The 18,577-nt window shown below is 48.3% G+C and overlaps 1 protein-coding gene across 2 annotated transcripts in view; it reads left to right on the top strand.

The window, feature by feature from the left end:
* usp9 (ubiquitin specific peptidase 9) overlaps positions 1–10,461 on the top strand; it is a 97,278-nt gene extending 86,817 nt beyond the window's left edge. Inside the window, exons 39-48 of one of the 2 annotated variants that reach the window (XM_056290073.1) lie at positions 1,459–1,684; positions 3,578–3,707; positions 3,872–4,057; positions 4,353–4,573; positions 4,688–4,776; positions 4,920–5,076; positions 5,488–5,700; positions 6,297–6,407; positions 7,871–7,969; positions 8,578–10,461. In XM_056290073.1, the coding sequence (XP_056146048.1) occupies positions 1,459–1,684; positions 3,578–3,707; positions 3,872–4,057; positions 4,353–4,573; positions 4,688–4,776; positions 4,920–5,076; positions 5,488–5,700; positions 6,297–6,407; positions 7,871–7,969; positions 8,578–8,814 (1,669 nt within the window). In that variant the 3' untranslated portion in view covers positions 8,815–10,461. The remainder of the gene's footprint in view (positions 1–1,458; positions 1,685–3,577; positions 3,708–3,871; positions 4,058–4,352; positions 4,574–4,687; positions 4,777–4,919; positions 5,077–5,487; positions 5,701–6,296; positions 6,408–7,870; positions 7,970–8,577) is intronic. The other variant, XM_056290072.1, reaches the window with a different exon arrangement.
* The last annotated feature ends 8,116 nt before the right edge of the window (positions 10,462–18,577 follow it).

Genomic DNA, 18,577 nt, shown 5'->3' on the forward strand with positions numbered 1-18,577 from the left:
GTACCTCTGTGAGCAGATGTTCTCACACATGAAGTATGTGCTCAGCCCCTCCCGCGGTCATCTGACAACCGACCACCCCGAAGCATGTGTGCCACTTAAAGTGACCAACTAGAATCCTGAGATACAGGACCTCAGCAAAGCAAAGCAGGGCCAGGGATCACACTGACTGGTAGGCATGTTTATTTGTAGTAGCCTACACTGGGGTTTGCATGTAGGCTAGCTGTTCATCTCTTTTTTCCCCAACTCAGATGTGGATGTTCTCATGAGGATGGCAGCATTCTTGTATCGTAGCCTACTGGTGTTTCTGTTTGTTACACTTGAATCTCCCTTTTTGCTCCCAATGCACTTTGTAAGTTAGTGAATTGAAAGCAGCCTTTTGAAATGCTAGGTTGCCGTGATAATAGCTGCTGTTTTTTAGGGGGGGTGTGCGCATGCGTTGTGAGTGGGTGGCAGACTTAAGTAAACAGTGAAACTTGCTCCTGTGTCAGACCTCGTCCTTACTTTCTGAAATGCATGCGTTTATTGCTGATGAACAAGATGAGTAAAAATGGTCATTACAATGTCCTGACTGAGATCTTAAAAAAAATGTTGATATGGCACACTAATTCGCTGAACATTTCAAATCGGCACTTCATGTCAAAAAGGTTGCCGACCCCTGGGTTAGAGCATAATATAGATGAGAAGAGAGTAAGAGAATAAACAGGAGTTGTCGATCTCATGAAGTCGGATCTCACAAAGGCGGAAGCCGGAAACAGCTGATTGCGATGTCACCAAATATTGCTCCATGAAATATTCATTTTATTAACTTTGTGCTCTGGAACTATCAAATGGACTTATTATATTTCGTTATGGAAATCCAATATGGAGTCTTGCTAAGGTCTACGTCCCCTTTTTGCTAATTTTGCCTTTTACCACTCCTATATCATGGCAGGTCGAGCTCAGACAGGCCCCAGGGACAGCGGTAACAGTTTTTGACTGCACTTAATGGTCATTTTATCGACTTATTTTACAGAATATATTTTGTGCAGTACAGTGGTGCAGTGGTTAGCATGGTCGCCTCACAACAAGAAGGTCCTGGGTTCGAGAGTTATTTTTAGTCCAGGGGGTTGCCTGTACACAGGAACTTTGTTTTGCTTGCATTAAGTATTAGTTTAGGCTTGACAAGTGTATCTTGAAGAGCACTAAAAGAAAGTTGTAGGTTTTCAGCAGATAATACACAGTGATTACATTTGACATGTGCCATGTAAAGAATTAGTGGTTTTATTTTTTGTAGAATTTCCTGCCTCCCACAATTTTGCCAGATTTGAATATGAGCAGTGAATTAATTCTAAACATTTGATTTGGCTTCCCTTACAGAGGCTGTGCGTTTATTTCTCAATTGGCTAAAGGCACGTTTGTTTTTTTTGTTTTTTTTCTGTAAGCTGTCCATCTTTCTTTCAACATCTGTCTGTCCCACAGGTATGATGCCCTCTGCGTCCTGCTGAGACATAGTAAGAATGTACGCTATTGGTTTGCACACAACGTCCTGTTTGCCTACGCCAACCGCTTCTCTGAGTACCTACTGGAGTGCCCAAGTGCCGAGGTCCGGGGAGCGTTTGCCAAGCTCATTGTCTTCATTGCACACTTCTCTTTGCAAGACGGCCCCTGTCCCTCTCCCACCTCCTCCCCCGGACCCTCTGCTCAGGTAGGTACTGGCCTCCAAACCATTTGGCTCAACAGTAAAAAGACCTGAACTAGCTGTGTCTGAAAAGGGCTTTACTTAGTTTAAAAGTTTTTGAAGGGAACCTGTCAGAATTGACTGATGTGTGATGAAACCTGATAACACTTTTGATGACTGGAGGATGATGGGAGCTCCTTAAATTAACACTCTCATATAATCTACAAACCCCAATTCCAATGAAGTTGGGACGTTGTGTAAAACGTAAATAAAAGCAGAATACAATGATTTGCAAATCCTTTTCGACCAATTGAATACACCACAAAGACAAGATGTTTAATGTTCAAACTGACAAACTTTATTGTTTTTTTGCAAATATTCCCTCATGTTGAATGTGATGCCTGCAACACGTTCCAAGAAAGCTGGGACAGGGGCATGTTCACCACTGTGTTACATCACCTTTCCTTTTAACAACACTCAATAAGCGTTTGGGAACTGAGGACACTACTTGTTGAAGCTTTGTAGGTGGAATTCTTTCCCATTCTTGCTTGATGTACGACTCCAGTTGCTCAACAGTCCGGGGTCTCCGTTGTCGTATTTTGTGCTTCATTATGCGCCACACATTTTCAATGGGAGACAGGTCTGGACTGCAGGCAGGCCAGTCCAGTACCCACACTCTTTTACTACGAAGCCCCGCTGGTGTAACACCTGCAGAATGTGGCTTGGCATTGTCTTGCTGAAATAAGCAGGGACGTCCCTGAACAAGACGTCGCTTGGATGGCAGCACATGTTGCTCCAAAACCTGTATGTACCTTCACAGATGTGCAAGTTACCCATGATGCCATGGGTACTAACACCCCCCATACCATCACAGATGCTGGCTTTTGGACTCTGCTCTGATAACAATCTGGATGGTCCTTTTCCTCTTTAGCCCAGAGGACACGACGTCCATGATTTCCAAAAACAATGTGAAACGTGGACTCATCAGACCACAGCACACTTGTCCACTTTGCGTCAGTCCATCTCAGATGAGCTCGGGCCAGAGAAGCCGGCGGGCGGTGTTTCTGGGTGGTGTTGATATGTGGCTTTGGCTTTGCATGGTAGAGTTTTAACTTGCACTTGTAGATGTAGCGACCAACTGTGTTAACTGACGATGGTTTTCCCAAGTGCTCCTGAGCCCACGTGGTCATATCCTTTACACAATGACGTCGGTTTTTAACGCAGTGCCGCCTGAGGGGTCGAAGGTCACAGGCATTCAGTGTTGGTTTTCGGCCTTGCCGCTTACGTGCAGAGATTTCTCCAGATTCTCTGAATCTTGTGATGATATTATGGACTGGAGATGATGAAATCCCTAAATTCCTTGCAACTGTACGTTGAGAAACATTGATCTTAAGCTGTTGGACTATTTGCTCACACAGTTGTTCACAAAGTGGTGAACCTCACCCCATCCTTGCTCGTGAACGACTGAGCCTTTCGGGGATGTTCCTTTTATACCCAATCATGACACTCCCCTGTTTCCAGTTAACCTGTTCACCTGTGGAATGTTCCAGACAGGTGTTTTTTGAGCATTCCTCAACTTTCCCAGTCTTTTGTTGCCCGTGTCCCAGCTTCTTTGGAACGTGTTGCAGCCATCAAATTCAAAATGAGTGAATTATCAGTTTGAACATTAAATATCTTGTCTTTGTAGTGTATTCCATTGAATATAGGTCAAAAAGGATTTGCAAATCATTGTATTCTGTTTTTATTCACGTTTTACACTACGTCCCAACTTCATTGGCATTGGGGTTTGTAATGGTGACTGGTTTGCAGTAGTGTAGCACTGTCTTCCATTTGCTTTTGCAGTAAAGTTATACAGTTTCGTGTTAACATACTGAGCAAGCACCCATTACTTACCCCTTTGTTTTCTGTGTGCTTCATCAGGGCTGTGATAACCTGAGTCTGAGTGACCACCTGCTGAGAGCTGTACTCAACTTGCTCAGGAGAGAGGTTTCTGAACATGGCCGTCACCTGCAGCAGTACTTCAACCTCTTTGTCATGTACGCCAATTTGGGTAAGTACTGCAGAAATACAGTCTTGCCTGTCATGCACATCTGCTCTGCTGTGAGACTTGACTGTCCATTTAGGAAACAAACTCTCAGCTTTAATACACAGCCTTTTCATTAATCTTAAGACTATTCTAGTTATTGTCTTTGTCCTTTTTTTCTTGTCATACAGGCCTGGCAGAAAAGACTCAGCTCCTAAAACTGAGTGTCCCTGCCACCTTTATGTTGGTGGCTCTGGATGAGGGCCCTGGGCCTCCCATTAAGTACCAGTATGCTGAGCTGGGCAAGCTGTACACAGTGGTCTCTCAGCTGGTGCGCTGCTGCGATGTCTCCTCACGCATGCAATCGTCCATCAATGGTGAGTCCACTGAGGTGAACTTGGCTGACATCAGTTCCTCGTAGATAATAGAAGACCTTGGTATGAGGTGGGAACAGTTGGGAGTGCTACACAGCCCAATGAGGATTATCATCCTTGCTCAGGATCTAGTGACTGAAAAAACCAGCCACTCTGAGCTCCTGTGCCATGTAGGCAGAGCATAGAGCTGAGGGCTTCACAAGAACATTAACAAAGGCATTCATTATGGATGTATTGACATGACTTTCACATCGCTATACCTCTAGTTTAGCTTACCTTCTCCTCTGCCCTCTCCCAGGTAACCCTCCTCTTCCCAACCCCAATGGTGACACCAACCTGACGGCCCCAGTGATGCCTGTGCAGCAGCTAGTGGCAGACATCCTGTTTGTTAGGACCAGCTATGTGAAGAAGATCATTGAGGACTGCAGCAACTCTGAGGAGACAGTCAAGCTGCTGCGTTTCAGCTGCTGGGAGAACCCCCAGTTCTCCTCCACCGTGCTCAGTGAGCTGCTCTGGCAGGTACAAGCCGTCTTCTGGACACAGCATCCCTGGCAGAGTTTCCACACCAAACTATACTGGTGTTACAGAGTATTACTGAATATATGGTTACTATGTTTGTATGTCTGTGTTCAGGTGGCATATTCCTACACATATGAGCTAAGGCCTTACCTGGACTTGCTGCTACAGATCTTACTGATTGAAGACTCCTGGCAGACACACAGGTCAGCTATATATATTTGTGTGTGGGTGTGTGTGTGTGTGTACGTGTGTATGTGAATTCCAATAAGTGGTGCCCTATGCAATTTCCCATGATCCTGAACTCAGTGACAGTTTTAACCCATCCATATCCTTGGTGGTTGTGCAGGATCCACAATGTGCTGAAAGGCATCCCTGATGACAGAGATGGGCTGTTCGACACCATCCAGCGCTCCAAGAACCACTACCAGAAACGAGCCTACCAGTGCATCAAGTGCATGGTGGCCCTTTTCAGCAACTGCTCTGTAGCCTACCAGATCCTCCAGGTACATTCATTCTTTGAGTTGGTGTCATTTCCCTCCTACCCCTCACACGTGAACTAAGCACAGTCAGGACATGCACACATGCACAATCACTTTTCCACTCCCTGCAGTGAAGCCGTGTCTGGTGTAGTCTCACTCAGCAGGCTGTCCAACTCCTTTATTATTCCTTCATCCTACAAACACGGCCATAGTGAAGCCCCTGTATGTTGATGGTTTGGGACTGAGAGGTGTTTGGAGTTGTTATTTTTCCCCACTCTTCCTCGCTGCAGACATGATTATTTTCCTACACTAAGCAGTGAAACGAAATGGGGAGATGGGTTTACTTGACTCACAGCATGTCTGATAAACACGCTTCCTCTGCCGAGCCTAACCTGTGTGTCTGTGTACCTGCGTGTCTGTGCTTGATATTTGCAGAGTAATGGTGATCTGAAGCGCAAGTGGACGTGGGCAGTGGAGTGGCTGGGGGATGAGCTGGAGAGGAGGCCCTACACTGGGAACCCCCAGTACACCTACAACAACTGGTCCCCTCCCGTCCAGAGCAACGAAACATCTAACGGCTACTTCCTAGAGCGCTCCCACAGTGCACGCATGACACTAGCAAAGGCCTGCGAACTCTGTCCTGAGGAGGTAAGGGTCTGTCTGTCATTGGCATTATAACCACACTTTGCCAAACACACACCTCAGTCTTTGACCTAATTTCACATTTACTTTGCCTATAGATATGATGACTGGTTTTAAAGCATCATTCTCACGGTGCACTAGTTCTCTGGCACATCTCTCTTGTATGGCTAGTTCATTGGCATCTTGTTTGTTGTTCTTTATAAAGTCTTAGGACATCATTTTTGTCCAATTAAGCAGAGAAGCACATGGCCTGAGGTTAAGGCCGTGTCTACTGTGTCTCTAAACTGACAGGATCACTTTTATATTTAGATGCCAATGATTTTCTAAAATGAGTATTTTCCTCCAAATAGGGCTTTGCGTTTTTGACCAGATTTATTTCCACTATAATGCCCCCTCAGATGTGAATGTTTTTAACACCTTTCTAAGCTTTATAATCTCAGTCATGACCTGCTTGTTATTTTATCTGTGTAACTGAACTGCCTGATTCTGATCCTAAATGACAATATGGTGGAAAAAGATTCTTTATTGCTGAGACTAAACTAGACACACTTGCACCGTTTGACACTTGTCGATATGCGATATTAACTGCCATTTCAAAATAGTGTCACTTAATGAAGCAGGAGGTGGTGTCTGAAGAAGACGCCACGCTGCTGAAATCCTCCTCGCCACAACAGCTTTTACCAGGGGACAGGACAGGACAGCAGCAGCACACTGTAAGACTCAGATACCCCAGCAACACTGTCGCCATCCTCCGTCTCTTGGTGTCCACAGGGCATCCCGTCCACTAGCTCAGTGACAGGACAGACAGGTCACAGATAGACTGTTGCACACTACTCTTTTGAAGGGATGGCACATTTCCACTTATTGTTTCACCTGTCTCTGCCTTAAGTGCGCTTTATCAGAAGTGGCACAAGAAGTAATACTTTGTAGTTGTAGGAAGTGGACAGGGCTTTGTTTGGCTGCCCAGTCGTCCAGTCTGTGGTTAGCCGGAGCAGCACCACTGACATAGCCAGGCCTCCTTCCTAATGCTGTGCTTTTTAAACAAAACAAGCTGCTTGTTCTTCCTCCCCAAAGCAAAACAAAAGTGTGCTGCAGTCAACCTCCTGTACAGCTGATTGGAAACTCGTAAGCTGCAGTACACGTAGTTCTGGTACCACTGAGGTACCACTGGCTTTGTCAGGCTCGGCCTATACAGTACAGCAGCAGTAAAAAACACTTGTACCCCTGTCATTGTGAAGCAAATTTATATAAAACACACTGGCCACAACAACAGGCTAAGCTTGCTTTTGATATGCTCTCAGTGATTCTTGTAGAACTGGACATAAACAAGTCCACTACACTGTGGACCCGCGGGGAAATTGTTTGCAAAACGCTTAATTTGACAAACGTTTGGTCTCCCCTTTCTAAAACGACCTCAGAGGAAATGGGGAAATATATTTTGACTAAATCAGCCCTCTAACAAACTGCTGTCAACCATTTCCTCGCTTTCATCAATCAGATGCATTGCAAGCCTTTTTGTCGTTAAAATGGGAAGTGCACTTGTGTCTCACTGATGGAAGAGCAGTAGGACGACAGCACTGAGGTTGTAGACAAACCTAGCTAGAGTTAGAAGTTACCGGACATCGCACATGTTTGTGTCTAATTTGCCAAAATTTGACTTTTTTTTCCCATTTGTCTGTCATGTTGTAATGTTGTACACTGCCAGATGTTGAAACACATCAGCACACAGAGACAGCGGCGTACACACTCTTTAACCAGGGGTTCATATGGCCACAGTAGCTTCAGGTTCTGCACACTTGACACCTCATGTGGATAGAACTGGTGCATGTGCATCTTGTGTCGGCTCCTCTGTACAGAAGCAAAGTTGGCATCTAGATCCAAAAACAGACCTGTCATCCTTAGTGGACACCTTTTTATTTATGTAATTATTTAAAAAAAAAATTTTTACACACACACCGGTCTCAAATTCATGTCATTCACTTCTTTAGACTCCCCAATGTGTTTTTCCTCTATTATCTCAAAGAGCCGAATGTCCAAACTGAAACAGAAGTACACATGTTCAATTCCTAACATAGCAGGATTGTGTAGAATTTAACTTACCTTGGAATGGGGAAGGCTGTTTAAAAAAAAACAAAAAACAAGCTGATGGATAAACACAATGTTTTGTATCTGCTAGGAGCCTGATGACCAAGAAGCCCCCGATGATCAGGACTCCTCCCCGCCAGAGGACACCTCCCTCTACCCCCACTCTCCTGGAACCATTCAGTTTCAGCAGGTAGACCAGCCACTGACTCAATCGGCCCTCAGGGGTTCAGAACCAGGCGGGGTGTGACCTTGCTCAGGGCGTACCGTCTCTGTTGAACAGCAGCGACGTCTTCGTCGATTTGGCCGTTGAACCGTGACAGATGATTTTCAGGGTTCCCGTGTGTCCTAGAAAACCTGAAAATTTAGAGGCTGGTTTCCCGGTCATGGAAAACACCTGGAAAATGATCAAATCGATCAGACGCCCTGCAAATATCGAGGTCACAGAAAATTGTAAAGTTGGGTAAAACCACGTTTTTAGCGGCAGAGATTGCAATGTTTTGAAGTTGTCCCTGGTTGCAACTCCACATCTCAGTAGAGACTGTGGAGTTTGGGCCATGTGTCCAGTCACACAGTCCACTTAGAGCCTGTCGAGACTTCCACCGGTAGTTTATACTGAATAATGTGACATTCTTCCAGCAATGCCTGGCACGGATATCCAAGATAAAGTCATGGAAAACGTTTTCCTACAATGATGGGGAACCCTGTCAGTGTGTGGCGCTAGACTAGACTAGAGGGTGTGCCAGCACTTGGCTCGTTCCATCAGCCTGATTTCTGTTGTTTTTTTCTCGTCCTTTCTAGAACAACCACCCGCATGGGCAGCCGTATACAGGGCCCGCTGCTCAGCACATGAACAACCCCCCACGCCCCGGGCCTGCCCCAGCTCCAGGCCCTGCCCAGACCCCTACCCCCGGCACAGGCACTGGAGCCGGGCCCAACCCTGGCCAAGGCCCTCGAGCACAAGAGAACTGGGAGAATACGGAGGAGGTCACCCCTGCCCCCACCTCCACCCCAGCACCTGCCCCACCCAAGGAGTAACAGCCTTGCCCCCCACCTCCTTTGCTGTGCCTCGAGTCTTCATTGTCCTGCTCTCCCTCCTCATCCTCCAGTCGACAGAGCTCCCTGTTGGGACTCTCTCTCACTTTCTCTCACGTTTTCTCTCTTTCTTTCTCTCTCTCTCTCTCTGTCCCCCCCGAGCACGGCAGGGCAGAGCCAGGCCTTCCAGTTCCTCTACAGGTCACTTCGGAGAGTCTCCCCCATTAGCCTGGAGGAGGCACTCTCATGTGGCCTGGGGCTGCCTGCCCTCCGACGAGCTCCTATCGGCGGCTGCAGAGTTCAGAGGTCAGGGAGTGGATAGAGTTGTAATTAAGGAAAAAAAAAATTACCGAGACCTGACAATGCTGACGTGCTTGTCCACACGACAGAAAGGTGTACATAGTATGTTCATGTTCCTGACTGTTCAAATTCCCCACTAGCATAACTCTGTTTGGTTTGCTGTTTGGGAGATCTTGCAGTTCTGATGAAAAACAAAATGGATACTATAAATTAAAAAAAAGTGTAAAAAGACAAAATCTTCTCTCTTTTCTGCCCCGTTCTCAGCAGTGAGGTTTGGTCTGCCATCCGATGTTTCCTGGTCCTTCAGCTGTGGGAGGGCACATTGTGATTATCATAATTACATTATTCTCGTTACGAAGCTCCTTGGCGACCTTATGACCCACGCCAAACCGACTCACGAGCTGTGGTTGGGTTTTAGTGTGAGACATGGAATAGAATGGTTGGGTGACATTTGACGGTGTTGGGTTGATGTGGAAAAAGCGGTAAAACTCATTGCCTTTTTCTCTTTTCTTTCTCTCTCCTTCTCTCTCCCTCTCTCTCTCTGTTTTGGTTATTTTTCTGGGAAGTAATTCAGTCCCTTTGAAGCTCTAGTTAATATGCTGTAACATTTAGCATGGCTTCTCACCACAACTAGTGTACCCTGAGGGAAGACTTGTGATCATAACCTCCAGCTCCAGAGGGGATTCGACCCCAAGGTGGTTTGCTTTTTTTTAACTCATCTCCCCCTTTGTACATTGAGGGTGATATTTCGAACCGATGTATAAATAAAGTGGCTTTTCAATTGCACATTGCTATAATCCTCCAACTTCACATTCAGCTGTCAGTTTCGGTGGGATAGACAGCTTAGCTTTTCCTCGATAGGAACTCTTCAAAACACAACAACAACAAAAGAAATCGCATATGCAACAGAAGCGCCACACCGGGAGAGCTGGTGTCAAGCGGACTTTGTGGTTCTCTTCTGTCTCTGATCGGACCTGGTCTCAGACACGCCTGCTCCGCACCGGCCTCCGTGGCGCCGTGGAGGCGGCCGGGCTTGGGCGGCTCCCGCCAGGGGGGAAAGGTGGCGGCAGCGTTGGGCCGGAAGAAGAGCGGCTGGTTGGTCATGTTGCAACATGAGTTCAAGTGTAATTCAGTAGGAGTAAAAAGGTAAAACATCAGTAAATACTGTATTTAATTGGTAACTTGAATGCGTGTATTTTGGATTTTTTTTTTTCCTTTCTTTTTGTCAAAAACATACCAAATACTCCTGCAAATGAAAATATTCTGCCCACCGTATTTAAATATTTTGCTCTTATTTTATAGAATTTATTTTGTTGTATTTCACTAAAATAGAATTTGTTTTAAGAGGAACATTTTTGTCCTTGTGTTATTTTTAAAGAAGATATTGACTGTACAGAGTTCTGCGCCCTGTTTTTTGCCGACTTTTGTTTTGGCCATGGTGTGACGTTGAATTCTGGAGCTACAGTCGCGATGTGAACTTTCACTTTGTGAGGTTTTTTGTGCACAGAAATATAACAAAAAAGCATTGCGCCCTTAGCAAATAAAGAACATGGAATCTTGACTGGGTCTCCTTTGTACACGCGCGGCAGCGGGCGGACACGCGCTCGGCGTCGCGCCACGCCCCCCGCAAACGACTCCTGGTCGTGACGTCACTGGCGGTGTTTCGGGGGCGCAGAGGACGCTGCGCCCCCGAAACACCGCCAGTGCTCCTGGCTGGTCTGAGACTTGCACCCAGTCCACCCTTGGAAACGGCTTTTTTTCCCCACTGAAAACGGACCCTTTGTGCCACGTTTCCACGACAACGGTCTCGCTAGCAACGGAAACGGTTCTCCTTGGCGACATCGTTTTGAAAACGATCCGCAAACGACTGAAAACGCTGTAGTAAGCATGCCAGGCCACTAGATGGCGGTGAATTCTGTAGTGGAGAGCCCTTCCTTCCGGTGTCCCCCCCCCCCCCAGTAACACCACGCGCCTGCGCACAAACACTTCCTTCTCTTCGGTCTCAACCGCGCCGTTCACGACGTTTCCCGCCACCGCGTATTTTGGGTGGGTGCTCTCCGTCGACGTATAGGTGGATTTAGAATTTGGCGCATGTAAATGAGCGTCTCCGCTGATCACAGCAATGGCGCAGCAAACCCCCCACTTTGCCGGGGGAGCGCGTTCATAAACTCAGCAGAGATAGCGGCACAAACGGCTCGGTAAGCCGCCATTGTTACTTGCGACGTAATGCGCATGTGCGACGTGGGCCATGACGTCACCGTTTTCGCAGGAACCGGTGTTGCTAGTTTGAAACTGCACGGCGACGCTGGAGTTGCGTTTTTGAAAGGTTTCACTCTGGAACTCGGTTTCAAACGGTTTTAAAAGGTTTCACTCTGGAACCCGGTTTCAAACGGTTTTTAAAAGGTTTCACTCTGGAACCCGGTTTCAAACGGTTTTTAAAAGGTTTCACTCTGGAACCCGGTTTCAAACGGTTTTTAAAAGGTTTCACTCTGGAACCCGGTTTCAAACGGTTTTTAAAAGGTTTCACTCTGGAACCCGGTTTCAAACGGTTTTTAAAAGGTTTCGCTCTGGAACCCGGTTTCAAACGGTTTTAAAAGGTTTCACTCTGGAACCCGGTTTCAAAACGGTTTTAAAAGGTTTCACTCTGGAACCCGGTTTCAAACGGTTTTAAAAGGTTTCACTCTGGAACCCGGTTTCAAACGGTTTTTAAAAGGTTTCACTCTGGAACCCGGTTTCAAACGGTTTTAAAAGGTTTCACTCTGGAACCCGGTTTCAAACGTTTGCGTTTTCAGGCCCCCAAAACGCCGTTGTCGTGTGAACGAACAGCCTAAACGCACCAATGTAACCGCTTATTTTCTTGCCCGGTGCGGGATTCGATACGGGTGTACTGCACCACAAGGCGGCATCACTAACCGCTCGGCTAAAGGGTCAGACTCGTTAATTAGGGGGCTAACGTGTCTTATTAGTAGTTTACAGTCGTCACCCTCTCCCGGAAGTACGCCCTCGCGCTTTGTTATTCCCGCGCTCCGAAGAGACTTGAGGATCTGCGCACTTCCGGATCCCGCCGCTGCCACCAATGTAACCGGTTATTTTCTTGCCCGGTGCGGGATTCGATACGGGTGGTACTGCACCACAAGACGACGTCACTAACCGCTCGGCTAAAGGGTCAGACCTTAACGGGTCTTCTTAGTAGTTTACAGCAACAACACTTTATGTTGCAAACGTTGCCGTGTGACGGCCCGTTGGTTAACGCCTCCCGGGGTGAAGACGTTCATGAACTCGTTTTCCGCGTTAACGGGGTAAACGAGTTCGGCTTTTTTCAGGCTTCTGATTGGCCAATATGGTTTAACGGTTATATCGTCGCCTGTTGGAGGGCATGCTCAACAGCGCTTCCGTTGTGTTTTGTTTTTGGGGGTGGGGGCTTTTTCTCCCCCGATTGTGTCCGGCCCCACTCTTCCGAGCCGTCCCGGTCTCTGCTCCACACCCTCTGCCGATCCGCGGAGGGCTGCAGACTACCACATGCCTCCTCCCATACCTACACGTTCACCTGACAGTGAGGAGTTCCACCAGGGGGACGTAGCGAGTGGGCGGATCACGCTATTCCCCCTCTCCCCGAACAGGCGCCCCGACCGACCAGAGGAGGCGCTAGTGCAGCGACCAAGACACATACCCACATCCGGCTTCCCACCTGCAGACACGGGTCGTGTTTCATTATGGCCTTTTTGGATTTTCAAAGTTTAATAACGTAGCGAATTCGGGGGGCAGTCTGGGAGACCGTCGCCATGGCCGGGACGCGAACCTGTGTCTCCCGCTCCGCAAGCGACAACGTTAACCAGTCGACTAAAGGGTCCGACCCGTTAGTCAAGGACCAACGTGTCTGCTTGTCCATGCACGTTACAATAACTTTGAGAGAACAAAAGATATACAGACCTGCCGCTACCGGAATTCTCCTAAGACTGCACATATTTGCATTAAAATACCTTTTAGATCAATCGCACTAAAAAAAACGCCCCGCTTCCGCGTCCTGTCAGACCGCCCTCGGCGTTTCCTCCTCGGGCGCAGCTCCAGGCAGGGGCCGTGGTCCCCGGGCCCACCGGACGAAGCAGACCAAGCTCTCGAGGCCGATCCAGCGCCAGCTCTCCCAGCCAGACACCCTCGACACACCTCCCCGCACTCCTCACGACGACTTCCAAACACCACAGCCAACGCCAGGTGAGGCCGCCGCCAGACCGCCCTCGGTGTTATCGGAACTGCCGGTCTGCATGGGCTAGCAGTTAGCTTAGCCTGCCCCGCTCTCCCAGCCGATCCAGCGCCAGCTCTCCCAGCCGATCCAGCACCAGCTCTCCCAGCCGATCCAGCGCCAGCTCTCCCAGCCATCAAACGAAGACAAAACTTAGACGTGGACAAAGACACTGCATGGACGGTGCTGGGTGAGGCCGCCACAAATGTGAATCCGCGCCGCCATCTTCCCACACCGGAAGCGGACATGTCTTGGTCGCGTCTTTTCCTTCGTGACGTTCATTGCTCTGTCCTAGAAACACACTAGCGTTCTCCGGTGCAGAGAAATGGTCTAAACTTGATTCTTGATTATTGCCAACATGTCTGGGTACAGACGCCGTTACAGACGCTCCATGTCTACCACCGAGGCGTTGCAGTATAGCTTGTTTGCAGTCACGTGATTCTGATGACGCGCGAAATGGAGGGCAGGAAGTGAAAAGCAGAATGGACGAGATGGAGCTAGTTTAGCCCGAACTGTGCTAGTCTAGACGACATTATGAGAGGAAGGTGTAAACAGGAAGTAAGACATGTTATCCGACTCCGCCCCTTCCGACCGCAGACGACGGTTCGCGAGCCTTTTTTTTCCCCCGGCGTTTTCGGTCAATTTCTTGCATTTTCCCCCTCATGAACAACAACTTTTGGTACTCACTAAAAACTCCTTGTGCTTTCTCAGTTAATGACGCCAAACAGGCATTTCGAAAGTTTGTGATAGTGCTTCCTAGTGTAACGTGCAAGGATAAGTAGACACGTTAGCCCTTGGCTAACGGGTCGGACCCTTTAGTCGTCTGGTTAACGTAGTCGACCGTGGTGCGGGAGACCCGGGTTCGCGTCCCGGCTGCCCCCTGAATTCGCTACATTGGTGTCAGAAGTGGGATGGTGAGACCGTGAGGCGATCGGAAGCGCGTGCGCCCAGAGGCGTGAGGAAGGTGGTATGCTGAAGCGCGGGAACGCGCTTCCCGAAAGAGGGGGGCAGTGTAACGTGCAAGGATAAGTAGACTCCATAGCTAACGGGTCGGACCCTTTCGTTGAGTGGTTAAGGTTGTCGCCCGTGGTGCGGAATACACGAGTTCACGTCCTGGCTGTGACGGTCTGGCCGGGGTCCCCCCCCCCCCCCCGAATTCGCTACACTATGCAGAAAATCACTTAGGCCACCCAACGCCACAAAGCCAGGAGCCGGGTCAGTTCTGATCACAGCAAATGGACCATCCAGCGGCCGCAAGCCAATACAAAAGCAAATCAGAGCATCACAAAGGGTCTGGTGCCATTCATCTTCAATGAGAGTGGACGCCGTGAAAGAGGTGACACACTGATGGACCACAAGGATGAGATGGTGCTCACGTTTGAACAAATCGGCTGCAAAGGCTGCACCGACAATGATTAGCGGATCACAAGATGACCGGTCCACCACAAAGGCAGGGACTTTCTTAAGTGAAGCACACTGGTGACAACCCTCAGTGACACATTGGATGGCAGCATCCATGTCCAGAGCTTAGAAATAGCATTGCACAACCAGTCTCAGCTGGCCAGCTGTAAGGTGACCAAGTTTTATGCAGGGACATAAGGAGGCCATCCAGGACCAACCTTGATACAATCAGCTAAGGAAGCAAGGGGGGTAGGGCGACGCACCACCAAAAGACCATCGTTGGATAATGTGGCTACATTCAGGTAACGTTTAACATCACGTATGTTAGTTAGCTTCTTCGAGGGGCGGGTGCCTTGGTGGAGGTGAGCGCATGTCCCTCGGAGGTCAGAGCAGTCAGCCTGCATGGCCAGCCATGTTGATCTGTTGGTAAAGGGAAGTTTTTGGGACCCCTGAAGAATGCCCTCAGCCGTAACCTGGCGTTCAGCAGACTCCATAGAGGTGCGTACAAAAGTGCGGATCTGGCAGGTGGTATTGTCACAGTTGGGAGAACTGCGACTGGTAAAATCAGAAGGCAGTATCGCCGCACCAGCCACATGCCAAATGGAGACTTGAAACCTACTGGCTGTAGACAGCAAGGTAGTTACACGGGGGCTAGCTGAGAACACTCCTCTGCATAGCTTTTCAAAGGCTTGTACGCAAGGCTTGCTGTCTGTTAACACACAGGCTTTCTTTGAGGACTGGATTATGTACGGGCTAATGTGCTTCAGTGCAGCAGCAATAGATAGGGCCTCTACCTCGCATGGTAGCCAAATTGACTGGTTCTTGCAGAGTTTAGCACTAAAGTAACCTGCAACTTTCACTGAATCTTGACGAGTGATATAAACTGTGGCTCCTAGACCAGGCCCCCCGACTGCACCATCAGTGACGATCCAGAGCTGGTCCTCTTGTTGAGGCAAGAGGACCAGCCAAGGTGTAGCCAAGGTGATTGAGTGGTTAGTGGCCAGGGCTTTCCGTGCCTTGTTGAAGGTCCGTGCCTTGTTGAAGGTTGTGGTCAGATGAAGTTCATCTGACCACATTATCACATCCTTTGACTCACGGCCAGCAATGACATCATCCAGTGGGGCCAAGACAGATGCACAGCCCTTAATCACAGAGGCAAGCACCTTGTATGCACCAATGAATGATCGAAGGCCAGCCACATTCTTAGGGGGTGAGCATGCAGCTAATGCAGCCAGGATGTTTGTTTGTTGAGGGACAACAACTGTCTTTGCAGCTGATAAGTTGAGTTCACAACGTCGCAGTGCTGACAACACTCCCTTCCAGACACTAAGCAGGTCTTCAAGGGTATTTGCCTCACAGTACAAATCATCCGCGACCTTAGCCATTTTACCCTGTTCCAGGAATTCACTAAAAGACCCGGCTTGTTAGCTCCTCTAGGGCAGTCTCTGAGCCAGGCATGCCCATGGCGCATCGAGCATATACACGAACACCCTTGAAAGGTGTTACCACCCCGCAATATTTCAGAATCAGAATACTTTATTCATTGCCCAAAGGGAAATTGGGTTCATTGAGTCTTTGGATAATGGTATCTGGTAGAATGCCTTGGTGAGGTCAGTTGCAACAATGTACTTCCATTGAGCTATCATCCTCAGGGTGGAGTCGATGTTCGGCATGAGAGAAGGCTGGGGCTTACTATACCTGCTCACATCTGCAAATGCAGTGACAAGGCGAAAACCCCCATTTGGTTTTTCACAAGGAACAATGGGTTGACATACTCCACACACACATCAGCATCCTCAGGTCGCTTAAAGACACCCATCTGGTCCAGTGTGTCAGACTGGGCCTGGAGCTCCTGCAGCTGGCCTCTTAAGTACTGGGGAACTCTGCCCTTGCGCTGTGGTGGTTGAACAGGACTCATATTCACTTTTGCATGGAACGAACCAATGGCGCCATTGTACCCCTTGAAGTGTGGATCAAACACCTCATCAAAGTCTTTGTGCAGTAGCTGAAATTTGTTCCTTATGTCAAATAGCATACTATTGTCTGGGTCTAGCCTAATTTCTCCGAAGACGGATGCGGATCTTGGTGGAACGACAATGTTAAGCGGGGGGGGGGCATCTTTGAATTGTCGTAGGACTTGGGGACAAAGGTTGTGCGAACATGGCATAAATGGTCATTTTTTTCTCACATACTGAGGTTCATTTGTGAGATTGGGGACACGAATCTTCCCTGATACACTAGCCAGCAAGGATGGAGCAGGCCAGTAGGGGGCAGTGTCTACTCCATGTAGGGTCCTCACATATGGTTCACCATCGACATCACGGAGCTCAGTAGGACGCTCAAGCTCTATATATTCACCGGGCCACACTGGTTCTGGCACGGGCTCGTAGGACATGTGCTTGTCGAACAGCATGCCTGTCCATGGGTGTCTGACAGGAGCCATACCAATCAATACATGTCCTCCCGGACACATACCTGTTGTTTCGCTGGTCGAATAGGGACATCGTTCTTCTCCATGAAGGGAATGTCAGCCAGGATATCAGAGTCCAGATTTTCAACTACAAGGCCCTCAAAATAAAGACTGTGCCCATCTCTGTTAAACTGTGTGCCTGTTTCCCCTACCACTCTTAGAAGAGAAGAGCCGTCAGCCTGATGGGCAGATTGTGTGCTGCTGGTAACTCTGACCCCCAGTCTGGCTGCGCATGAGGCTCTCATCATGTTGCCTGGGGCACCGCTGTCAATAACTGGAGTGAAATCCAGGTCGTGTTAGTGGTAACTTGACTAGACCAGATCGTTTTTGCGCAATTCGATCGCCTTTTGCAGTGTGAGGTCGGCCTCTCAGCACCCTGCCCCTCACTTGATTGTTCCTTATGCCGCACACAATCCTGTCTCGTGCCAACAGGTCCGTACATGATCTGTTGCCTCCGATGGTCCTTGAGCTCGCGTGAAGAACGTGTGGCCTATGTAGTTTTCTCGGTTCGCAGTATTCTTGAAACTGGCGGCTCGCCAACAACTTTAAGGTGCATACCGCCACCTGCTGCTACATCATTCCCCCCCCCTTTTTTCCCCTCCCCAATTGTACTTGGCCAATTACCCCACTCTTCCTCGCCATCCCGGTCGCTGCCCCACGCCCTCTGCTGATCCGGAGGCTGCCCCCCGAATTCGCTACATTGGTATCAGAAGTGGGATGCGTGCGGTCGCGCTTCCCAAAGGAGGGGGGTTGTGTAACGTGCAAGTGTTAGTAGACAGTGGCGACGCAAATCGCCAGGAAGGGGGCAATGTAACGATCACGGATGAATGGGCTTGGTAGCCCTTGGCTAAGGGGTCGGACCCTTTAGTCGAGCGTTTAGCGATGTCGCCCGAGATACGGGTTCGCGTCCCGGCTGTGGCGGTTCCTGCGGTTGCCCCCCGAATTCGCTACTATATATATATATATATATATATATATATATATATATATATATATATATATATATATATATATATATATATATACAGTGCATCCGGAAAGTATTCACACCCCTTCACTTTCCCCACATTTTGTTATGTTACAGCCTTATTCCAAAATGGATTAAATTCCTTTTTTTCCTCATCAATCTACATACAATACCCCATAATGACAAAGTGAAAAAGGTTTTGTAAAAATGTTTGCAAATTTATTAAAAATAAAAAACTGAAATATTGCATGTACATAAGTATTCACACCCTTTGCTATGACACTCAAAATTGAGCTCAGGTTCATCCTGTTTCCACTGATCATCCTTGAGATGTTTCTACATCTTGATTGGAGTCCACCTCTAGTAAATTCAATGGATTGGACATGAT

This window comes from Lampris incognitus, chromosome 11 (assembly GCF_029633865.1).
Source record: "Lampris incognitus isolate fLamInc1 chromosome 11, fLamInc1.hap2, whole genome shotgun sequence".
Taxonomy (NCBI): domain Eukaryota; kingdom Metazoa; phylum Chordata; class Actinopteri; order Lampriformes; family Lampridae; genus Lampris; species Lampris incognitus.